The 25556-nt window shown below is 40.2% G+C and overlaps 1 protein-coding gene across 2 annotated transcripts in view; it reads right to left on the bottom strand.

Annotated features, from left to right (window-relative positions):
- The window catches only part of MEIS1 (Meis homeobox 1), a 217997-nt gene that overhangs the window by 103708 nt on the left and 88733 nt on the right, over positions 1-25556 (bottom strand). For both annotated transcript variants that reach the window (XM_084823682.1, XM_084823674.1), the window contains exon 9: positions 8913-9058. In XM_084823682.1, the coding sequence (XP_084679808.1) occupies positions 8913-9058 (146 nt within the window). The remainder of the gene's footprint in view (positions 1-8912; positions 9059-25556) is intronic.

Raw genomic sequence — 25556 nt, 5'->3', positions numbered from 1 at the left:
CAATCACCTGTGAATACACAGCTGCATGTGGCACAGCAAAGCTACTTAAACTCCAGCAGCTCCCTACAGTAATCCCAAATTGTGGCTTAAATTCCCCAGGTTGGGCTGTTGGCAAATAAGAATGATCTCAAAACAGGAAATTTTTATGGAATTTGGTTCTTCTTTTATGACTAAGCTAGGCAGGGTTAGTGTGTGTGTGTGTGTGTGTGTGTGTGTATGTATATGTATATATATATATATATATATATATACACACACGTGTGTGCAACTAGCTATATGGGACTTACAGCACAATCCTAATCATGTCTATTCATGTCCCATCAAGTTCAATGGGGCTTACTCCCAGGAAAGTGGGTATAAGATTGCAGCCTTAATTGCAAAGCTAGAATATATGGTTTTTGGAGTGTGGCTTATGAAATATTGGGCTGGATCCAAAGGTTCCGTTTTGTGGGAAAGGGAATCTTCACATCCAACCAAATGTTCCAAACTACAATCACCCAAGACCCTCGCTATGAGGTCCCACTGGAATCAAGACAGCAAAAGAGTTTTATATTTTGGCTGGTTACATATTACAATTATATCAGGAATTTGTCTTGCTTTTGAAACAGACTGAATAATGCATGGAAAATGTTCCAGTGTACACACAGAGTTAAGTTTCCATGTGAGGTTTTGTGTATAGTCTAACTTCTCAGTAAGCTCTCCTGTAAACTCTTTAGAAATGTTATTTTATATGTAGTTTAAGTCTGTACAGGATTGCCAGATGAGATTTTCTTGGAGAAATTCTTTGGTGCATTCACTTTCTTTTCAATAGTGCCAATTTTCCTTTCAAAAAAGTGTTTGAAGTCCTAAAATTTATGTCTTGGTACTATTAAAAATGTTGCTTGTAATCCAGTAATAAGCTTTTATTCAACAAGACGACTTAACATTTTTTTTTAATAATTATACTTTTTTTGCTGTGGCTGACAGATTTGATAAGTATGCTATCAAATATCCAATAAAATTAATTTTATAAGACCCATAATTAGGTATTAAGACTTCAGTGTTTCCAATTACCAGGGGTCACAAGAAAAAAATTGGTAATCTCCAGGCTGGACTACTGTGATGTGTTCTCCATGGAGCTGCCTTTGAAGACAGTCTGGAATGGATTACTCCATTAATTTAAAATGGGGCTACCAGCTGATTACCCGGATGGGATACAGGGAGCATATTACACTGGTGCTAAAGGAGTTGCATATAACTCCCAATTCATTTCAAAGAATACATCAAAGTGCTTTAAAAACATAACAGCAAACTTTAAACTCAGACATGGCCACCAACCTGGTTCAGTAAGGGAACACTGTTCTCCCTTACCAGCCAAATAAGAAATGTTGATTGCATTGTAAGTTGTTTCATATAATTTTATTATGTTTTTAAGGTGTGACTGTATTACCCACCCTCAGTGTGGGGCATACAATGGGGAGGGAATAAAATTAATAAAATAGGCAAAACAGAATCCAATCTGTTGTTTTTAGTTTTGTTTTACTTTATTGTTGTGTTTCTATCACTTGATTTGCTTTGTAGGCCACCCTGGAAAAGTTCTCCTTGGCAAAGCGGGATATAAAATCTAAAAGTAAGTAAATATAATCTTCAAACAGTGTTAAAGCTGAGCAATAAACCCTATTCCTTTAGCTTTTTGTAAGTCACTTCAAATAGCTGGAAAAGTAAAGTATTGATATTTTTAAACACACTAAAGTTAAAAAGTATTTATGCTTATAGATATGACCATTTTCAAAATTGTAAAAAAAATGGGGGGGGGAACCAAATCAAAAGCTTAAAAAAGAAAAAGTTAAAGAGTAAATAATTATTTTGTCACCACTAGTCTATGCTGATACATATATTCTTTGACACAACAGTCTAGTGTTCCCAGGGTACTTCTCAGTCTGTAGGACACACATACACACACACATCCCGCCCAGATGCCCTTCTCCTACACACACACACACACACACACAAACACACACACAGCCATTTTGTTTTGAAACTGATGCCATTATATTGTTTCAGTTCTTCTACAGGACTAAATCTAGGCCTTGAGAATTTGATCCTGTTTTCCTGAATTACAAGATGATACAGCATTCCAAATCTAGGCCCTGACATTATGATACTTAAGAAAAACTCACCAAATCCCAACCTGCTATTGCTTTCAATTCTGACTGTTGAAGAATGCTTGAATTTACAGGAATTTACTAGGCCCCCTTTCTACTTTATAATCCACCATCTTCTCTCACTTGTCTCCAAGGTGCTGAAAAAGAGGAGCCAAAGAGAAGATTGCCTTATTTTACCTCCTGAAAATTCAAGCACTGTTGTCCAGGGGATATCTTGAACTTTGCCAAAAGAACCTTTTTATTGTAAGCTATTGACAGCATTCCCGGGATAGGAACTGGAATAGTAATGTTAGTAATAATAATAATTACCAACATTATTATTACTTGTGGCAACATAACATATGGGGATAGATTAAGATGTCTCAGATTTTTCTCTCAACACACCAGCACTATTGGAATTGCTGTACAGCAGACTTCTTCAAGCTGGAGGGCACACATTTTAGACTTCAACTCTCATCAGCCCCAGCCAGCATGGCTAATAGTTAGGAATGCTGGGAGTTATGGAAGGTTGCCATAAAGCAATATCTCCCATAATCTAATGATGGCCATCATGCAATGGACCCACCAAGCTCAATATCTGTGGTGTGCCAAAAGAAGAAGAGCTACTGAAGTCTCAGGTTCCACCCATAGCCATGTAAATTACAGATGTTAACATTATCTCCATTGAAATGGCAAAATGGGACAGTTATATAGAACATTTAATTAATGTAGAAAATAAAGTTGAAATGGAAGTGGCCAAACTAAATGCATCAGTTATCATCTTCATTTTAACCATTTCCACTACATTTTCATGTATTGTTATAAAATAAGATCCATTCAATTTATTATCCAGTTAAAATACACTGACATGTAAAGCTGCCTTACACAAGTCTTATCATTGGAATATCTAACCTCGTACTGTCTGCTTTGAATGGCAGCAGGACTCCAAGGTCTCAGGCAGTGCTCCCTTTCCCAAACTGTTTTAACTGGAAATACTGGAGATCGAACATGTAATCTTCTGAATGCAAAGCAAGTCCTCTACCACTGAGCTTATGGCTCCACCTCTGAGATACCAGATATTTTATTTTATTATCTTCGTGCATGTGTGCGTGTTCGCCCGTGTGTGTGTGTGTGTGTGTGTGTATATATATGTATGTATGTATGTGTATATATGTATATGTATGTATGTATGTATGTATGTATATATATATATATATATATATATATATATAAAAAAAATACAGAGACTGCATACAGAAAAGCACCAGCTCAGAGTATCTATGGTTTTGGGACATATATCACCTTACTAAAACTACCCTACTGGAAATAACATAAGGAATGAGCTGCATGTCATTACTGTGACAATGTTATACAAATACCGAATTAAAGAGAACAAAATTTCTTTTGTATATTTCAGAAAGAACAATGAGAGGTGGGTGTGGTTTTTTAAACAAAAAAATCACAATCTGAAAGTAAGTATCAAGCGCTGTGGACCAAAGTTACAAAAACTTTTAGAAGATTATACCGTTTCTCCATTTATTTTAGATCATTCCATCCACTAATCATTAGGATGACAGACACAGCAATTATTGTCTGTGTCATTTAATTCCATGCCACTGATGGGTATTAATATTATAATTATGAGCAAGTTTTTTTTTAATCTTTTAAAGTAGCCCGTTGAGATAACAGTCCAATTAAGTAGTATTACCAGCCAAACAGAATGCTGATTTTTTTGATACTAATGTAGTAATTCCTAACACTGTTTTCATTCTGCAAATTACTACACATTGGGCTGGATCATGGCTAACTTATGTTCCATTGATTTCAATGGGTCTACTCTAAGTACGACTAAGTTTGGATCCAACACATTGGACATAAAGTTGAGCATCATTATCTTTTATTATTCAGAAAGCGAAATTAAGGCCATCCTGTGGAGAAGCATACACAGAAATGTCTACTTTTTAATTTCATGTCTGCTGTTTCATCACACACTTCCCACATGAACACCCTAATTTCAGGAATCATTTCCTGAAAAATAAAATGCCACATGGAAAAAAGAAAGAAACAATATCTTAATCTTGTATCAGTACTAGGGATGTCAGAGAATTCCACCACGGATCTCGGTGAGGCCGAATGCCAGTGCATTCGGCCCCCCAAAATCCGTGGCGAAACGAAGCCCCCCCCCGCGAAAGGCGCGCAAAACAGGACACTTACCTGATGCCGTTCGCGCTGCTCTGCGAATGGCAGCCACATCTGCGGTTGCCATTCCCTTTATCACTATAGCCGTGATAGGCTACGTAAATACTTACGCAGCCTATCACGGCTAATGCAGGGATGCCATTTTCGTCCCTGCTGAAGCCGTGATAGGCTGCGTAAGTATTTACGTAGCCTATCACAGCAAAAAAAAGGGAACGCAAATGGTGGCGGCTATGGCGGCCGCCATTTGTGTTCCCTTTTTTTTTGCCGTGATAGCCTACATAAATATTTACGTAGGCTATTACGGCCAAAAAAAGAGGGGGGGACGCAAATGGCGGCCGCCCTAGCCGCCATTTGCGTTTGCTGGTTTTTGGGGGGGGGTTGCCGTGATAGGCTACGTAAATATTTACGTAGCCTATCACGGCAAAATATAGGGACGCAAATGGCGGCGGCTACAGCAGCCGCCATTTGCATCCCTGCAAGCTGCTCAGCGGCTGGATGTCCGGCTGAGGGTGGCCCCGGCTGGCGGCTCTGTGGAATCTCTGTAGAGTGGAGCCGGCCAGAGAGAATTCCGGGAGGAGGGACGGAGCGCCTCCCCCCCCACCGCGAATGTCACCCTTCGAAAAGGTAAGTGACTTTTGTACATCCCTAATCAGTACACATCGTACAGTTGATGAAGTATGTTGATGCATACAGTAGTTCATCCCATAATCACGGCATAATGAACCATCCTAGTCCAGTATTTACCTTGTGCATAGATCTTATGCCAATTGTGTCAATTTATTAATCATGTTTACCTTAGAATATGAGCATTAACTTGAAACCTCTAGCTAAAGCTACCATTTGAAATTAGTCTTTATTGCCGAAGAAGTTGCATGCCACCACCTAACTCTGAGGGTTGGACCTTGTTCTCCTCAGTACAAATATGTACTGAGGCCAGAATTATGAAAATTAAGGGCCGATTCACATAACCAGAAAAATCCAAATTGATTTGAATGGATCTGCAGATTTGTACCAAAGCCACTGTTTGCTTGCGTCAATGAAAACCCACCTCAAAACCAAGGTGGGTTTAACAATGCTTTAACAATGCCAATACAGACCTTTCAAAAGCATGGTGTTTGGGATATTCAGCATTTTATTCCCCTTAATATGAATAAAAATTATACAAAGCTGCTCTTGTACAAAGCTGTACCTTCTTGGTCTAACCTCTATAGTATAAATTTCAAGGAAAAATAATTATTTCATGTCTCTTTGTACTCTCAGTGACGACATCAGCTGTCTTGCCAGAAAAAAGGGAAGTACAAGGAGGAAAAATGGGGCAACCAGTGTGCTGAACGTATAAGAAAAAAGAAAGGCCTGTAAGTAGACTGTTCTTCCTGTATTAAATGTAGAGCCCCTGGTTTAATTGGATCAGTCTTAGAAATGATTGCTCTATCTTAATCTTTGTTAAAGGGATATTTCACCCTCCATATACTGTGACCCTTCTCTTCAGGCACAGCAGCTCAGACTCCCAAGGTCTACTTTGCATTCCAGTAACTATATTGGCAGCAGTGGTGTGTATGGTGGTCGCATGCAGGGCAAGTGATGTCCTAGCAAAGCATGTGGACTCTAGCTTTATAACACCCAAGAGAGAGAATATCCTTTCACCTGTCAATTAGCTTTGACAAATCCATGTCTTTAAGGACTGAGCTACATCTGTTATGACCTTTGAGAAGCTCAGTTCCTTTCTTACACAGACTGTGCCCAGTGGGCGTGAAGGTTACTGGACCCACTATCCCACTAGGTCTTCAACAGTAACCTGGACTCTGGTAGCTCAGTTTTTTGTTGTCCACTACACATCCCTGGGCCCATGTGGTGCATCGGTTAGTTCTGGCTTGGAAAAAGGAAGACTCATTTCAAATCCCTGCCTTAGCCAGTAAGCTTACTAGGTAGCATTGGGGAAGTTCTCTCGAAATGAAAAATAATACAGAAGACTCTAAATGAGTCGGATGCTTCAGTCCGAGTTGCAAACTGATTGACCAAGGACTCAACATTCATGGCATACACACTTGCAAAATTATTGGAGAGCAATAGTTTTCTCTGTTGGTGTTTGGTTCTGTTAACTTTGATTTAGTTGTCCATCTAATGCTAATCAGTGGCTGCTTCTATGGAGATTATTATTTAGATCTAAATGAATAGGAACATTCTGTAGGTCTAAAAATGATTTTAAAAAGTGGTGGGGATGGGAGATTACACACCCATAAGCATCATTTGTGTTGTGCTCTGCATATTAATAAGGCTGCAGTTAACCAGCTGTAACTTATGATATGCTTCTGAATGTTTTACTTCCCACTGTCTACCATGGTGGAATGAAGTCATCCATCCCTACTTCAAAATAAGAAACAGTAATAGCATATTTGTCTAAGTGCACTACTAGTGGCCTGGTCACACTGCACTTCCAGCAAGAAATTTACACATTTGATAGGGCGCAGGAACAAACTTTGGGCTTTCAACCCTATGAATAGGTTCCAACATATGATCTATAGCATACTTGACCTCAGTACAATGGCAGAACTTTTACAGCTACAAGGTCCACCGGGTGAAGAAAATAGTTAAGTACATTCTATAGCTTTTCGTTAGTCCATGTAGAGAGGCCTATGTTTTATCTTGTCTTCAAAATGCAACATTAAGTAAATTTTACATATTCCCAGGTTAACCAAGTAACTCTTCCCCAATACAGATGGTTGGCATAATTGTGGACATGGGTTAGAGCAGGGGTGCAGATCCTCAGGTCTGGATGCCAAATCCGACCCTCTGGGAAGTCCTAATCTGTCCCTCCAGGGTTCCCCAGAATACCATGCCCCTTTCCCCTGGTCCTACACTCTTTCCTCCAAGCACCTATTGTTTGGTGGTTTCTTGGCTTTAGTACAGTTTTTCCCTGTTCTAAAAGGTTGAGAATGTTCCTTAGCCTTACTCACTGGCAGTAAAAGCTTTAAGCTAAAGTATGCTGGTATTGTTTTTGCATTTTGGACCCTCCTTTTGCCTTTGGCTCTGCCCATTACTGGAACACGGCCCCTGAGAGCTTCTCCAAAATGGAATTGAGCCCTTAGGCTGAAAGAGTTTCTGCACCTCCATAGTAGGAGTGCCTATTTTCTTGGAAGAGGTGTGCTTCAGCTGAATGGTTTCCTAGGGCATCAGTGCACATAAGCCCCTGCCATAGACCTAATTAGTTTCACAGCCACAGTGCCAGGTTATCAGCGACTTCTAAACTAGAGAACTATCTGGAACTTACTTGCCTTGACTACTACTACTGTGAAAGGTCAAGCTTTAAGAGCAGTCCATTATAGTTCTCTAGGGTTGAGCAGGCAATTGAAAAGAAAATAGGGGTAGGGAAATGCATAAACCATTTTGTTAACTTTGAACTACATGCACTCAAGGAATTACTTGTTGTACTCTTAACATTATTAGCTGTTCTTGAGGTAATAATCAAGGTGAAGAGAAAGTTCTCAGTTATCCAGGACCTTTTAGTATAGACTGGGCAGAAAAGCAATCATATGGGTAGTGTTCAGAGTCTTAGCTGAGATTGTAAAGGATGTGACACAGTAGGAATGGTAGCAAACCCAGAGTTGTGACAGGCGTTGCTGAATGTCACAACTCACAGGTTTTTAAACACCATAGTTCTTACTGAACTAAGGGAATGATAAAGTTGATGAGACATGATACATTATAAATCCACTATGAAAAGATTTTGGGGGGATTATTTACCAAATTCAAGCTAAGGAAAAGGAGATTTCATTATGCATGGTTTCCAAACACCTTCTGTCTTGTATTCAGAGAGGGACCATTTGGGAAGAACATTAGTCAGTCAGTCAGTCCATAATGACCTCAAATAAATGTACGTGTGCTATCATGCAATCAAGGAAGGCAATATCTCACTGCAAGAATAGTATTGGAAGGTTTGATCTGGCAGACACCATGTGCAACTGCAGCAGCTAAAAATCACTTACACACGCATGCGCACACACACCTAGGATTGTAAGCACAACTGTGCAATTCCAAAACCCTCTATCCACCAGCATCAGCACAACATCAAGAACCCTGCCTGGTGCTGAATGGCAAACTCTTCTTGACGTGGTACTAAAGGAGGAAGTTGGGGTAGGCAGGAGAGTGCTGCCTACCCCAGCACCCTCCTGCCTGCCCATCCCTTTGAGCTATTGGTATTTGGCTACACAGATGAGCCCACAGATAACTAAGAGTAGGTCAAATTCTGGCTTTTGTTTTAAACCAGAAAGTGCTAAGAAAAGAAATAGAAGCGACCAGAAAATGAAACAGATCATTGTATATGAACATTTTGTTGTCCAACCGCAGGAACAACAATCTAACTAGTTACATCTCTCTCTCTCTCTCTCTCTCTCTCTCTCTCTCTCTCTCTCTCCCTCCCTCTGTAGCAAGATATATACAAAATGCAAAGAATCTCAATTGCAAAGAGCACCCTCAGCTGTTCAACTATACTCTTCATGTGCTCCCATGACAGGTAGTGAGTCCTATTTTCTACCACAACTATGACACCTTCCACCCACGTTTCATTTCACATATGTGATCGAGTTCACTTACTGTTAGATGCTGGAACAGCCATGCCCTCATGATATTTGTGGCTACTTTGGGAAAGATGCCACGCTTTTTATGTCGCTTTTTGTCCTTATCTGGATCATCATCATCACCTGTGCTGGGAGAAGCTACACTGTTGTCCAAGCCGTCACCTGTAAATATAGTGAATCAAATTTTTGACTTTTGCTATCTTGAGGTACTTTGAAACTGATTTTGGGGTAAGTATTTTATATTTTTAAGTGTGTGACTAGTAGTTAAACATGAGTACTGAAAATTATTTCACACTGTATTTCATGGGTGGATATAATTATGTCAGTTCAATTCTGGTTTATAATAGAAAACACACACACAGAAGCACACCAGCCAAGTTCAAGTTAAGCCCGTTTTCTCTACAACAATACACACTTTAAAATTAAATAAGCAAAATTAAACACCTTTATGTGTGATTTCACATGTAAGCAAACCAAAATCTGAATCCAGAGTGTGCCCCCCAGCAAAAAATAAAAAATAAAAAAATTACAAACCAGAGTAGCCTAATGTCAATATCACATGTAAACCACACTCCTGTTAGTCCAACTTCATGCACTGGCTATTCAGCCTATGGCCTTAAGGGCATGCACATTCTTGCCCTTTGCACATATAAATAATTTTCAGCAGTTCTAATGGGCAAACCCCATATTTTCAATGCACCTTGCATTAATAAAAAATTGTGAGGGAAAGTATGAACCTATGAACCTGTCTAATACGATGCCTAAACATTGGTCCACCAAGCTCAGTATCATCTATACTGGCTGGCAGCAGCTCTGCAGAGATAGTTTCCAGCCCTACCTGGAAATGCCAGGGATTGAGCCTTCTGCATGCAAAGCATGTGTGCTACCACTGAGCAACAGCCCAGACATAAGATGTGTACGATCCCACAAAACACACAGCGATCGCCATTTGTAGTGATGTATAATATATTCCACTCTTTGCTCCAAATACTGAGATGTAATGTGAATCATTACTAAGGATGCTTGAGGAATTCTGTCTTCGCACATTTTGATGCGAACTGCCCTGATCCGCATTTCTGGTACTAATATGTGGATAGGGACATAATTATCCTTTGGATTTTGCATTTCTCTGAAATACGTGATGTAGTTCTTGGTTCAAAAAATGTACTGGCTTTATCTTAAAATACACATTTAAAAATTGTATTTTAGGATAAATTATGTTTAGAAATGTGTACATTTGAGATTAAAAGCATTTATAAATCTCTGGGAGAAATATCGTCAAAAATACATCTTTAAATAATAGTTTTCATGCCAGATTTTAAAAAAATTATCAGATTAATACAGAAAAAGGATGGAATGGATTTATGAATGAACACGTGCAAAACTGACATAGAACAGAAATAGACTGATCTATCCATCCCTAATCAGCCTAACCGTCAAATTAACCAGTTTCTTCATACAGGAAGGTAAAATAGAAAGTGGGGGGGGGGGTTGTTCATGGTGTAATCCTGGCCAATAATTCACATAGTAACAAACAATGCAGGAAAGGACAGAGGTTAAAACATAGAAAGCAGTTTTACAGAACAAGTTTGTATAATGATTTGTTTGTCCTTTAATCTTTTGCATGCGGATAGAATGTCATATTGGAGCTTCAATTGTCAATATTTTTGTGAGGGTATGGTGTTTTGATGTAATCAGGTAAACACCATCTCTATGTTGAAGGCAAAAAAGATGGCAAAAAAAAATCTCAAGGGAAGGTGTTATTTTTACATAACATGTAAAAGTAACATGTAAAATAACACCTTCAAGGGAAGGTGTTATTTTTAAAAGAGGGGTTGTAATTCTTTAAAAATAATGACCCGCAGTACAAACTTTAAAAAAATTAAGATGGTTTTAAAAAGAATATTTGTGACTGCCTTCACAGAGTTCCATATTTAATGAAAGGCTCAACTCATATTCATAGTCTAAAACATGGCCCTTTATAGAAAGCGTTTCGATGTCTTAGGCTGATAAAGTTTGAAAGGCTTTTATTCAGAGAAGCAATTCACCATATAAAATAATGATTCATAAAATAAACATGAGCAAACAACTCAACAGCATTTAAAATTTCCATGGACTAATCCACTTTCTCCAGTTACAGAGCCAAGCAAAGAAGACTGGGGAAAGAGAAATATATTAGACAGCCATTGATTAAAAGTAAAGGGCTTCTAACCTAATGACATTGTCTTTCACCACAGCTTTCTGCCTATTCTTTTTTTTATATACATACTTTCTAGCCATTTCTGCCCCCCACCCCGCAGATTATTTTAGCAAGCGATGTCTTGTGCCTGGCTAGAAGAGAATTCATTGATAATTTATGGAAATATCTACTATAATCCAACGGAGATGACTTTTTTCCAGCTTTGTGCATCAATAGATAATCAAGGCCTTAAAGCAGCCTTAGTTCCCCATTACCTCAGGCAAAAGAATTCCTGAAAGCATGCCTTCAGGGCACCTGAATTATATACTCCATTAGGAGGGAAAAGGCTTTCTGCATTCCATGTATAACACTCCCCAGAACCTTTCCTGTTTATTTCTGCTGTATGAAAGCAGAAACATTAGGAACAGAATCTCCCCCTGCCTTTTTTTTAAGTAAAGACTTATGTAGATACAATGGAGAAACCTTTCAAGCAAGAGCCAGATCACCTCCCTTCAATCTCAGGCAGTGACCTATCCCAAATAAAAGGTTTCTGTTACATCATTAGCTCAAGCCAAAAACAGCCTTGGCTTAATGCACAGTTTGTTCTTCCTACTGTTTTTAGGCAAATACAGCTACTTTACTCCCATCTGGGAGGGAAATTACACTGCTGGGCTGTAATCTAAGACAAGGTTTCCATTGGAAGCAAATGCTTTCAATCCCATGTAAAATGCTTGTGTGTGTTCAGAGAAGCTTAAAACAATAAACGCTAGTCCTGCCCAACAGAAGATAAGGGAAGGATAAGAGAAAACGCAAATTAATGAAACAGAGTCCTTCAGAAGAAATTACTTTCATAGATTTTAATACATCATTTAACCACTTCCACTTTTTTCTTTAAAAAACCCCCCAACAACCTGAAACTTGATTCTTTGTAAAGGAAAAATCTCAGCTAAAAGTCTAAATAGCATTTCCATTCACTCTGCAATATGATACAGTCACCTCTGTAAGGTCTCTTGAGAATGCTTTTCCTCTCCTGCTTCCTCTTGTCTACGTTTTTTTTAAGATCCCTAAACAAAACTTGAAGAACCACTGACCAGCCACACCGTAACAGCTATGAACCACGTTTCTGAAATGTCAGCAGTGACTTCATTCTTGAAGCTGACTTCTCCTACCACCAATGAAGGCAAGCTGAAAAGGTGGAAATAATCATAAAAATGATGCTAGTCCATAAACAAGCTTACAGCCTCATTAGTATAGCAGTAGGCTCCACTGGGTGATTTATGCTCGTTTTGCTGATGCCATGAGGAAATGCCATAGGGCAACTTTAGCCAACCGCTAATGGCTTCTGACAGCTTCTTAGCAACTAGTGCAAGCAACGCTGTGGCGTTCGCTAGTGACAGAAACTGAAAATGTCATATTATCTGTCCATGTGTCACGAAGTCCGTGTGGCAATTAACTAGTAGGCCAGTGACTGAGGGGCCAGAGGCTCTTAAAAATTGCCCTTGGCTATTCAAGGGCACTGCTTGAATTTACGTTGCACACATATGCAACATTCTAATGCAGAAATCTGACTCTCGCTACCAACTTTGTCATGGTCATTGATGAGCTGGACCAACACAGTATCTTTTTTTTGTCCAGGGAGGAACTCTCGTTTACTTTCTTCTTTAGACCCTGCATGGCATTATCAGAGTAATTTAAAAACAAACCTGCCTTGATAGGACTGCTTGTAAAATACCTGATCTCTGTTTTCGAACACTTAATTGGGGGGTGGGGTGGGGGGAAGTGCTAGCTGTTTTTCTGCTCTTTCACAAATTAGTCTAAAAGGATTTGAGATCACTGAAGCAGACTCATTGCTGGTCAAATTGCTAGGAGTATAGGAACTCTGCACAGCAAGTAGACACGACTTAAAACACACACACACACTCACACCACAAACCTTATAACAAGCACAATGAGTGTCTTACCTCCACATTTCAGTTTCTGAGCTATCAAAACCATGCACTACATGTCAAACTGTCAAACCTTTCAGCATGGCCATTTCCCCTTTCAAATAATATTTGAGAATTATTTTTACAGTGTTTAACAGGTCGTGGTCTAGTGAAAGCAGCCAACCAACAAAGATATTTTGTACAACAATTTGCCCACCAACGATTCCTTGTGAATCCTGAACCTATCCACATGGAACAGGGCATGTGACCTGTGGCATATCCCAGACTGCAAGGCAGCTCAGATTTCAAATGCACTCACCTCAAACATCTCGGAGTTGCCTATTTAAGCACACCCAGGCATTTAGGCTGTGCTATCTTGCTCCTTTCAGGAAAGGATAAAGCAGCATTTATGGTATTCAGGTCATTCAATGAGTCAGACTGGCTGTGTCAGCATGAGTTCCTCTCATTCAGGTCAAATCTCCGCCCCTTCTCTTCCTACAACTTCCCCTCTGCCTCCCCTTGATCACCCCTTTTCTAACTCTTCTCCCTCCACTCAAAACTATGAACACAGAAGCAGTAAAAGACATAAAAAGTTCACTACAGTTCCACTCCTCCACAACAACACGTCTTCCATTTCCCAGCCATGATAATTAATTGACAAAATAGCTAAAGGAACAACTCTTCAGAGAGCAACTCTTGAAATCATCAGCAACACAAAAGCTATTTTCACAAGGAACTTTTAAAAATCAGTATTAGTACAATAACTTTATTCAGCCAACTCAAAGGCCACAAAAACTGTGCAAGCTTTCATGATATCCAGATCTCTTTATCAGGCAAGATGTTACAAAAAGAAGGCGGCGTTGGGGGGGGAGGGGATAGGAGGGGGAGAAAAGCTGACTTGATGTTGAAGTCATGAGGTCTGCATGCTCAGAGTCTTAAGATGTAATGGTGTACAATTTTCACTGTTTACAATTCTTCCATACCCCTTCCCCATAATACTCCATGCACCTGATGAAGTGGGCTATAGCCTACAAAAGTATATGCCAGAATAAATTTGTTTGTCTTTAAGGTGCCACAAGCCTTTTTTTGTTTTGTTTAAGGTGTAATGAGGGGGAGGGTTTACAGATATTCAAATTAGGCTCTATCAGGTGATGTGATGGTTTCAGTTTTATCTCATTTCAGAAACTGATATGTAAAACTGCATCGTTTAGAACTATCAGACTAAAATATATCCTTAGCATCACTTGTAGGTAGGATGGCCACATCTCCTCCAAAGGAGGACATGCATAATCAAAAAAGAGGATAAAAGAGAATGGTGATTTGCATAAAATTTGCATATGCTAATTGCTGTGTATAGACACAAATTTAGAGTGCCTATACTGTAATGCTAACTATTGATCTGATGCTAACTACTGATGGCCAACTTCAAGGCTCCTGCTCTCCTGGCTTCTTAAGATTCTTTATCTTTATATAGGATGTGGACTGGAGACCCTTCAAATAGAAGACACCTTCAAATAGCGGACTGTTCTCTGGCAGCTTTTCAAATACAGGCCCGCCCTCTGTAAGGTAGGACACATGGTCACTCTATGCAGTGACTGCATCAGAGACTGGGCTTTAGTTTCAAATTAACCTTCTGAAACTCACTACAGGAACACAACTGCATCCTGGCCTGAATTCCTGATCTAACATAGGGCACCCATGTTAGAAAATGATGGCTCTATATTACATACACAGCTTATCTACACTTTCATATATGGGGAGAGCAATTCTATGCCCTGTATACAGCGTCTGGGGGACATACGATTGTTCAGTTTCCTGGCTCTGAGCTCAGATACAAGGCTCTGACATTGGAGCCAAAAAACTTCACTCCCTGCCCCCTTCCGCTCCCCCTCATACCAGAGAGAACTGCACCAGCTACCTTTCCACACTCGGAAAACAGAGTATGAAGACAGGAAAAGGGGGCATTCGCGGGGAGAGGAGGAGACCGGGGCCTGTCTGACTTAAATGCAGAGCCTCCCACTCTGCACAGGGTACCTATAAGCCTCCAAATTTCGAGGCTTACGAGTACCCAAGGTAGATCACAAAGGATTGTGCCCTTATGGAGTCTTTGTATTTAGTCATATCCAACAATGTTAGCTTTAAAGCTTTAGTAGTTTCATGACTGTGACACAATGTTCCCACCCAAGGTTCCACCTTTCCCCAGCCTCCTCCTCAGAAACCGAGAACCAAACCCCTCAGGAACTCCAGCTTTCTCTTTGGGACAACTATACCCACTGTCCCACAAGCTTCAGCTCTTTTACTTTCTCTGGGTTCCAGAGAAATTCAATATGCTCAATTGGTTCTCTCAACCCACTACAGGAGAAGTAACAAGGAAATAGATATAATAAAGGTGGCGTAAAATCAAACAACACGGGGAATTTGAATTTTTAAAAACAAATATTTAAAACATGAAAAGTTATAGGATTATTATTAATCAGTGCTTGTTCCTAACTTCCCTACGTACTCTACCCCTTCCAAAATCCTATACACAAACCCCACTAATTAGATGTTCTGATTAGGGATGCTCTGACTTGGATTCCTGCATTGAGCAGGGGGTTGGACTCGATGGCCTTGTAGGCCCCTTCCAACCCTACTATTCTATGATTCTATGTTGTTTCCAGATCCCTAAGGCCCTTTCACTGACAGCTCATTCCTTATATAACCTCAGAATCCTCACATACGTACAAGCCCCTCCCACCTTTCACTTACTCTCTGGCATACTATTAACCCTATCTTACCTGGGTTAAATTTAACAATATAAAAACATACCTAACAAAACAGAAAGATGTTATACACAACAGCCAGATAATGACCAAATAGTAGCATATAGTTTCCTCATATCTTTATAAAGTGGGGTAATATAAGGGGTTTTTGAATCACTAGGTATCTCTATTGTTCCTTAGTCACTTCTGACATTGAAAATATGAATGGCAAATCGCCTAAGACATCTCTAGCTTTATCCGAGGTGGCATTTGGAAGGTTAGCATGTTAACAAAACAATCCTATACATGAAGAACCCTACAATGAATACCACAAAAGGGAAAATAATTTAAAGTAAAAGAAACCATGTAGTATTGCCTGCACAGTATAATGTATCAACAAGTCTGAGTTATAAATGTGTGAATGATACCTTACAGACTATGTCAATGGTATTTATGTAGTCCAATCTGTGAGACCGGTGGCAGATGAATATGGATAAGTAACAATATTGGTTCCATCAGATGCTAGCAATGTTCTGGAAGAACAAGAATGTTCTAAATTATAAATTCCCTAACAATTGTGCATTCCTTAGGAAGGATAGGGCAGCAAAATTTAAGAGTCCACACAGAAAAATGCTTACCATGCCATACACCTCCTTTAAAACGTTAACTTTCCCAGTTGTGCTTTTAAGCCACAAACAACCTTCCCACAAAGTCAGCGGCCACCACTATACCATAACAATTTAGATCCCTGCTAATATACATGCACACAAGTCTATGTTATTCATTTTTCAAAAGGCTACGATCTGAGCAGGCTTGCTCACAAACTGACCATTTAGGACATTTGAAAGATGTGCTGTTCGAGTGGATTATGCGAGATAAATTAGATTAAGGCCGTTGGAGAAAATTCAGCGTTACCACAGGCCTGAAAATGACAAAGCGCTGAAATTTACGGAGCCAAGGAACACAAAGTGCACAAGGCCACATTCCAAGATCCAGCTTGTAATGATCCATTTTTAGATAAGAATCTATATCCACCACTTTAAGCCTTTTGGTGGAGTATATGTGAAGAAATGTACCAAACAGCATTAGGAAAATGCCTTCAGAAACTTTTAAAATGCACACTAGACTGTAATGCTCCATTGTCATGGGAGCTTGCCAAAGTCCTTTAAGCTCCCTTCCATTTAAACTCATTCCCCCTCCCCCCCTTTTCTTCTCCCAATTTTTCACACTAAAGGTCATTTTAGCCCCTTAGAAGAAGACATTTCGATAGCACATTGTTGTGCTCAAGAATCTAATACAATAAAAGTATCTGCTCCAGCCAGAGACTATTGGATTTTAGATTAGAGTGTTGTGCTCAGTTTCAGTCAAACAATAAAAGCCACACACAGCCTCCATTTATGGTCCTTTAAGGTAATGCATTTTTTATTTCATTTCATTTATTTCTTTTGTATTCAGTAAACAGCAAGGTTTTTTAAATGTATGGTCACATGTTTCCTCTGGTGCTTACTCTTTAAAAAAAAAAGATAAATATCATATTCTCTTCTAATAATACCTCTGACTCAAAATTTTGGCTATTCAGGAAGATTCTTTTAAAAGGCATAGGGACCACTTAAGTGCCCACAGGTCAATGCAAGTTTGGCATTTAATTAAATGTGTGCCTTTGAATTATCTGTCCCTAGGCCTAGGTTCAGATGTTTCTTTCTTTTGCATACTAAAAAAGCCTCAAAGTCTTTCTGGCAACAATTCCTGATTTTAAACATTTAGAGATTAGCTTCATTCACAGTAAACCAATGATCATAAGATTGAAGTACATTCATGAAAAACTAATTGCTGAAATGTATATCTGAAGAAAATTTCAGGGCTGTCATATCAAAATGATAGATATTTGTTGTCCAGACTGAAGGTTTTAGAAACCGTGAAGCAGGTTTTTGTTTGTGTTCACTTTGTTCTCTGTTCATTATTCAGTAATTCTATAAATTAAGTAATGGTTAAGTTGTTGTATCACGCTGAAGAACTAGTATGCAAAAAATGTGTGGAAGAGTCACTTTAGTAAACTGCATGGCTTGATGAAAGCTGATTTTTTAATGCACACAAAAATCCAAAGTTATAAAGTTACATTTGTAACTGAAAAGAAGTAACCAGAAAGAGAGCATCCTGGAAAACTGGTTCGAACCCAAAGATCCCCTCACACAAGCAGCCTCCTTCTCCTTCCCCTGCCCAGCTGCCTTTTAGCCCAGTCTTTAGCCTCTTCTCTACAAACTGAACAGGATCAGGGGACTCTCTAATGTGACTTCTTACAGGACATGTGGGACAGGGACAGGGGTCAGCCAAAAAACCCGGATAAGCAGAAGTGTCTTCTGCTTGTGCAGCAGAATCTTTGGATATAAGCCACTGAATGGCAGCAAAGGTAATTTAACTGCACTGCACAGGAGAAAGGGAATATATACTTATTTATAAATGTACACGTAACACACTGTACTATTCCAGAGATACTTTCAACAATGTCAACATTTCTTTCAGTCTTACTTATGCAAAGTTAATTATTGCAGTCATCTGTCATATTTTTTCCTGGAAAGCTATGGATGCAACTTATTGTAATAATATGGCATGTGCATTAGCTCTCTTTAAAGTGTCTTACATTCCAGTACATACTACTGACATTCTTAGCATTCTCAACCAAAATTTAACTGAAATGAAGTTAGTGCTATTAGCACAACTACACTGTAGTACATCTACAACTATCAGGGCTGGCCCAAGGTGTTTTGCTGTGTGAAGGGACAGACAAGATGGCACCCCTCCCATTCCATGTACAGAAGCTGATTGGAGTGGCAGATGAATCTGTCTTCAACCATGATGATGGGACAGCATCCGCCACTGCACCTGAAGGCAGCAGGCTAACTTAGGGAGCGCAGAGCAGTCAGCATCGCACAACTGTCTCCTCCAACATCTTGCTGCCACCTCCCAGCATTTGCCACCTGAGGCAACTGCTTCACTCTGCCTAATGGTAGGGCTGGCCTTGACAACTGTGTAAGGGTCACTCCACCCATTGATCCATATCACTCGATTTCTCATCACTTGTTAGTCAACACTTGATGACTATCAGTTGAATGTATGAACCAGCTCCACCAAAAAGCCTTGTGCTTGAAGTGATATGTAACGTCCTTTTTGTGGTCCTTCATCTATGAATGCTCATTCACACATGTAAGTCACCACTTGATGCTGCAGTCATTGTGATAAACATACACATATGAACATATGCTTGCCTAAATATGACTCAGCAAAAACAGAAGATTGACAACTCAAGGGTAAATGATCTGTCTTGTAGGTCTAAAAAGAAGTGGAAAAATTAGAGCTAGCTAATGAATGTATTAAGTGAAAAGGCTCAAGAAAGCAAAACTGTTACCTTTTACATACAGTCTTCAGAAAGGGAAGCTGTCCCACTGACCTTGGGCATTCTCAATCAACTCAACATAGCTTCCATAGAAACCTGTCATATGTTGTTAAATGGAAGCAAATTAAGGGCCAAAATTTTCTGTTGTCCTAAAACTAAGTTGCATCGTGGAAGCCCTTGCCTGTATGGAGAACAGGCCTGGCTCACACACAAATCAAATCAAAGATAGAAGCAAAAATGTTTGCATCAGGCATCCTAATGCAGTGCTGTATAGAAAAAGGATTGCCACAGACTGTGGGAGATGCAGAGAAATATTTGGGAGACATTTTCTTCAAGGCTGCCAGTTCATTTTAGCTCCTGGAAATAATGCTCAGAAGTTAGCATCAAAGGGCAAGTGGTGCATGCAAAGTTGCAAACTGGCTCCTAGCAGAAAAAATGAGTACATGGCACAACACTGTGGTCCCTAACATAAACAAGGGTGCAATATTAAACAAGAAATACTCTGGTTTAGTAAACATACACAATGCCCCAATATCTTACTTACTGGGTGGCACCTGTGGTAGCAGTACTCCCAGATCCTCCCTCATTGTCAGGCAAATTTGAGCAAAGAGGGCAGGCAGTCTACTTCTATGCCTGAAGCTGAAGTCCTTACCAAGAGGACTGCAGCTTAGAGGGAGTTACGTCTGAGTCAACATGCAGAGGCTCAGGCTGCACATGAGACAGAGTCACCTGTGGCGATCCTCACAGCATAGACTCAGCCATAATATAAGTACCCCAAAAGGGGAAAGCAGGAAAAGCCCTAAGAGAAATATGTTAAACTATTTTGAGAGAAAAGCTTGATGACAATAAGAACCAAAACAACAACAAAACTCACTTTTGCCAGTGTGACTTTTCAGATAAGCCTGAAATGGTTGTTTACAGCAATGTTGCATGTTGCCTGATAAAAGGGAATGCATTTAAGAATCTTTAATTTACAGTAATTGCAAAGTAATTTACAAAACATTTCATTTTTTTAAATTTACGAGACAAAATGTTTGTGTGAAGCATTGTATTCTGTTCCTCTACAAGGTTCGAACTTGTGGCCTTCCAGATGCTGTTGGACTAAAACTCCCATCATCCCTCAGCACTGGTTACGTTGGCTGGGGCTGACAGGGGTCGGAGTCCCACATCATCTGGTGGGCCACTGGTTCCCTACCCCTGCTTTAAGACTAGGACACTTTTTCTAGTAACCTGATGCCTTTTTGACTAATGTCTCTTAGGCAAACAATAACTATATTAGCTGTCTACACAAAAAGGTTAAAACAGGTATTAGAGAAAAATGCAAATTTTTCATGTTTATAGCTAACCACCACATTTTTAAAAAATCCTTGGGAAGTTTAACACAACTTTTTAATTGAGTTCAGCAAACCAGTACAACTATGGAAAAGTCCTTTCAACAATACCTAATAAATATTTTTAAAACCAACTTATTTAATGGGAAACCAACAAGTTTTTGTTTCTGCCAGGAGAAGCTTAAATGTACACTTACAACCCATGATAAAAGGCTGACACATACTGTTTTAAGCAGATGTTAAGTGGGGTATGTGTCACTGCCTTCATCTGATGAACTGAGATGTAGTCCACAAAAGCTTATGCCATAATAAATTGATTCATCTCTAAGGTGTCACAAGACTCTTTGTTGTTTTTGCTGCAGCGGACTAACATGGCTGCCCCTCTGGAAATTATTCTATGGAGTGTCCTAACACAACACATGCCGAGTAAAGTGGCTTATTTAACACAGTATTATAGGACCTACAAAAGTGCCTTTAACATACAGCCTGACCTTTGGAACAGTCCAAAGAATACAAGAACATCACGTAGGAACAAGAGCATTTTCTCAGTGTGCAACTTCAGTTTTGTTAGATCATGACACAGTTTCATAATAATGAGCCAAAAATCTCAGCAGGGCAAATTCATGAAGTACTGCTTTTATTAAAATTGTATTGTTATATGAACGATCAGTAAAGAGCATCTCAAAGATATATAAAGTCAACTTACTGATCCCATAAATGTGTGTGCATGATTTGTTTCCACAGACTGCCAGAATAAAGGGCGGGGGGTGCCAACTTTTAAAAAATTGTCCATGGCCCTGTGCTTTTAATGGCATCAAGACATACAGAATTTAGCAAACTTTATCCACCACATGTCTCCATATCAGGACAAGGTTCACCTGCTTAATTTTGTCATGTCAGACTGCTGTACTGTTAAAGCAAGGAACCTGGCCAGTAAAATAAGGATGCATCCATAAGATGGTTCTTTCGAGCGAATTCTATGTATGAAAAAGGAAAAGTGTTCAGACGGGGAAAAGGCCACCCATGTAAACTTTGCTCTTAAAACTATTCCATAACACAGAACTACCTAGGAATCCAGTCATAACTCATCATACACCTGAGAAAGAGCCCACTGTAGAAAACTGTTGTTTTTCACATGTACGCGCTCACAGAAATCACCCAAAGAGCATCCCACAGATGCAAAATGGTATGCCATGGCTGTCCCTAACTCTCAGCCCTTCAGCAGGGTCATATCTGTCCTACATTCTTCTGCCTAGAGAGACCAAAGACAAATAATTTTGCTGACAACTTGCACTGAAGCAGTGAGACCTGACAAGCCCTGCAGGTGCTGGAGACACTCCCTCCTTGCCTCTCACAGGTCTGGACATGGAGAATTATCCATACCTAAGGCAAGGGCAGGGGGTGAGGTGGTCTGCTGTTTACCAGCCAGGATGCAGTCACCTTATTCTGCCTGCAGTTTTGCTTTAGGGGCACAATGAAGTCTCAGCCATACAAAATAGAAGTTGGGGCCTTATCAGCTCTTGTACCTCCTTCCTTTTCTTTCACTTGCTTGAAGATTACAGTCCCTAGTAGTTCATCTGATACATAATTATCAAAAGCAAAGAAACTGAAAGAAAATATGATAGCTTACCCTGCTTCACTTGTTAAAGCTATGCTGCTGCTGCTGCTGTTAGCAGGGGTGGTGGTAATGAGAAATTATTTTAAAACTCATGTAGCTTTTCTTCTTCTGAGAACTACAGTGCCTAAGTCTGAAGTGGTTGTTATACTCTTCACACCAGCAATGAAGTGAAACTAAACTCCCTTTGCTCTAGGCTACAGCATTTTCTTCTACACTGTGTTTAGCAACATCCCCTCAGCATAGACAATGCCAAGGGATGCCTTACCTAAGTAAGCTTGCTACCTATAAACATCTGGCACAAGTTAAAACAAACAGGACACGCAATCCCATTCAAGTGAACACAGAAGTAACTTAGCCTCAGCCTCTTACAATGCTTTCTAATTTTTTTTAGATGTATACAAACATGGAGACATAGGCTACATCCTCTCATTTAAGGAGTTCAAGAAGAATCTGTAAAAGTACTACTATTTTATAAATCTGAAAATGGTAAGTATATGAATACTTAGCTTATAATCAGAGTTAAGGAACCTGTGGCTGTCCAGATGTTGTGAGATTCCAACTGCCATCAGCCCCAACCAGAATAGTCAATGGTCAGGCATGATGGGAGTGGTAGTCCATCATCACCTGGATGGCCACAGGTTCCCCACACTTGGCTTATATGGTTCACTGCTACACAGTATGAGCTAACAAGACCAAAGTTTTTATAATATTCAGTGAGGCTGAACTACCTCACTATCACCTACAGTTAAGTTAGGTTTTAATATAATTTAAATCCGAACAAATTGTTAACGAACATTAAGACTAAACCATGAACTATGTTAAGGAGTGTCCATAGCTCAGTCTCAGGTTCAATCTCCAGATGGGGCTGGGAAAGACCCCTCTCTAAAAACAGCCATTGTTGCCTGTCAGTGTCACTGGGCTAGAGAGACCAAGGTATAAGGTAGCTTCCTATGTTCTTATGTAACTATGGTGATACTGTGACTCATATTTTGAAGGTGCAATCCTATGCACATTTAGACAGAAAAATGTCCTACAACTCCCCATATTCACCATGCTAGCTAGGGAACGTTGAGAGTTGTAGGACCTTTTTCTGTCTAAACATGCATAGGATTGCACCCTAAATTCATCTGTTTACAGATGCTTATTCCCTGCCTTTCCATGGGAAAATACTGAAGATGGCTTACAATGATAAAATGTAATGCAACAATTGATAACAAAATAAAATAAAAAGTAGTACAAAATAATTCCACAGTCCAAATTAAATAAGCCCAAAGCCAAGTCTTGGCTGCACACCAGAAAGATCACAGTGATATGGACAAATACATCGCTTTGGAGAGGGAATTCCACAACATAGGTACTGCAGTAGAGAAGACAACAGCTCTATCCAGGAGTTATGAGTAGCGCTTACCCCAACATGAGAATGGGGGGTGGGGCCATGCTGAGTAGCCCCTCCCCCTGACACCCATACTGCGAGCGTCTGCACAGAGGGGGCCTTCACATGAATAGCTGTACATGTGGAGGTACTCCAATAGCGCAGGAGGCCTCTGCGTATCCAGCCCATCTCTGCAGATGTTCACACTATACATGCAGACGTCAGGGCAAGATGCTACTTAGCACAGCTCCACTCCCCACCTGTGTCTTGGCGTAAGTACTTTTTGGAATGCCTACATAGGACTACTGTCTCTCAAGCACACCTGCCATAGTACAGACGAAGAGGAGGCCATCAACAGGGCTTCTGTTGTTAAATGGATTGCCTGAGCAGGTTAGTACAGGAAACGGCAGTCCTACAGATATCCTGGTAAACTGTTAGCCAGGCTACCTGGAACAACACCGGAGTGGTATCCTCACAGCAGCTCACATCAGATAATAATCTAGCTGCTGCATTCCGAACTTTCTACTGTAAACATGGATATATACATGCTGCTGTACATGCCAGTACAGGTGTTTCTATGCATCTGGTACCACATTTAAATGTCATTTATTGTAGGTACTGGTCCATAAGCATATAATGTGGGCCACAAATCTCTGGCACGCTAACACTGATCATGTATGGGTAGCATAAAGAGCAAGAACCTTGTAAATGCGACACTGACCATATGCAACACCTACACAGACAAAATGTCTTTCATGGGGCAGTCTTGTATTTAAAGAAGGTTTAGACATTCAACATTTGCTTCAAGGAGATAAATTACTAGAGGCATTATCTGATCTGGGCTCATCAGGGCTTAGTCCTGAAACCAACATTCAGCTCCAGTGGTAAGTCTGGGAACCTAAAACTAATTGAAATGAAAAGCATGACATATGCAGAATGTGTTTCTTCACCATTGAGCAGCAGCAAGCAGCTGGGGAGGGGATTTATCTGGTGGGGGAGAAGACCCTGTTGGGGAGATCCTGTGGGGGTTTTTTGCGGGGGGGGGTAGGCTCTATGCACATAGGCTTCCCCTGCACAGTGTTCTACATCACAGGAGGAGTCTATATGCATAGAGGAGGTCCCTCTCCGTAGACCCCCCCCCAATGGATGAACAGTGGGGATCTAGGCCAGGGGTCAGGTCCCCACTCCCCTCCCACAAAACATTAATTGTGCAGTGCTTATTGTTTATTTTATTGTATTTATCTCCCACCTTTCTGCCAAAAAAATGGCACTTAAGATGGCTAACATATAGGCTTATTGTTAAGCGTTAACTGGTTTGAACTCAGAACCTCTTAGTTAAAACAAAAAACACTGAGAATAATTCTTACACATAACTGAATATAGTATTTGTCTTACTAGGATCACACAGCCTTGCTCAATCCACAAACCACTTTCTCAGCAGCAACCCAGCTGATTTTACTAGACCTAGTCAGGGTATAGGCTGTGGATTGCAGCCATTTCCTCTTAGCATATTTAATATTTGCCAACACCACCATGATTTAGATGGGACACCTGCATGCAAAAGTAGTCATAGTAACAGACACTTTATTGGTATACTGCTTTTCCATATACATCAGGAATGGGCAACTTTGGAAGGTTTGGGGGCCATTTTCACCCCTTGGAATCCCCCCCTGTTAGACTTCATGGGGTGCCATGCAGTCCATGGGGAGCTCCCCCACAAAGGAAAAAAATGGTGGCTTACCACCCAAACCACTCCATAGATCTAAAGGGGGTTCAATGTAGCTTGTTCTCAAGCTAAATGTGGCCCTTTTTAGTGCTACAGAATGCTAAAAAGCACAATTTTTGGTAACAATGTTGCTGTTGTTCCTGCCACCAAATTTGGCAGCACAGAGGGGTGTGGCAGGGGACACTTGCAGCCTGCCAGACGCGTGTTGCCTACCCGTGAGATACATGGTGCTCAAAGCAGGTCACAAGCAAAGCATGACAAAAAACCCAATGCATTCCTACCCATATGGAAGACCATTCAAAACCATATCATAAACCATACACTAGCATAATGTGAAGCAGGGCTGTACATATTCTGCTCAGCAAGGGAAAGTGCCT

The sequence above is a fragment of the Heloderma suspectum genome, chromosome 1 (assembly GCF_057233095.1).
Source record: "Heloderma suspectum isolate Gila_16-S chromosome 1, 16-S_ref, whole genome shotgun sequence".
Lineage (NCBI taxonomy): Eukaryota > Metazoa > Chordata > Lepidosauria > Squamata > Helodermatidae > Heloderma > Heloderma suspectum.
The sequence above is the reverse complement of the archived record's forward strand: the minus strand, read 5'-3'. Positions and strand labels throughout refer to the sequence as shown.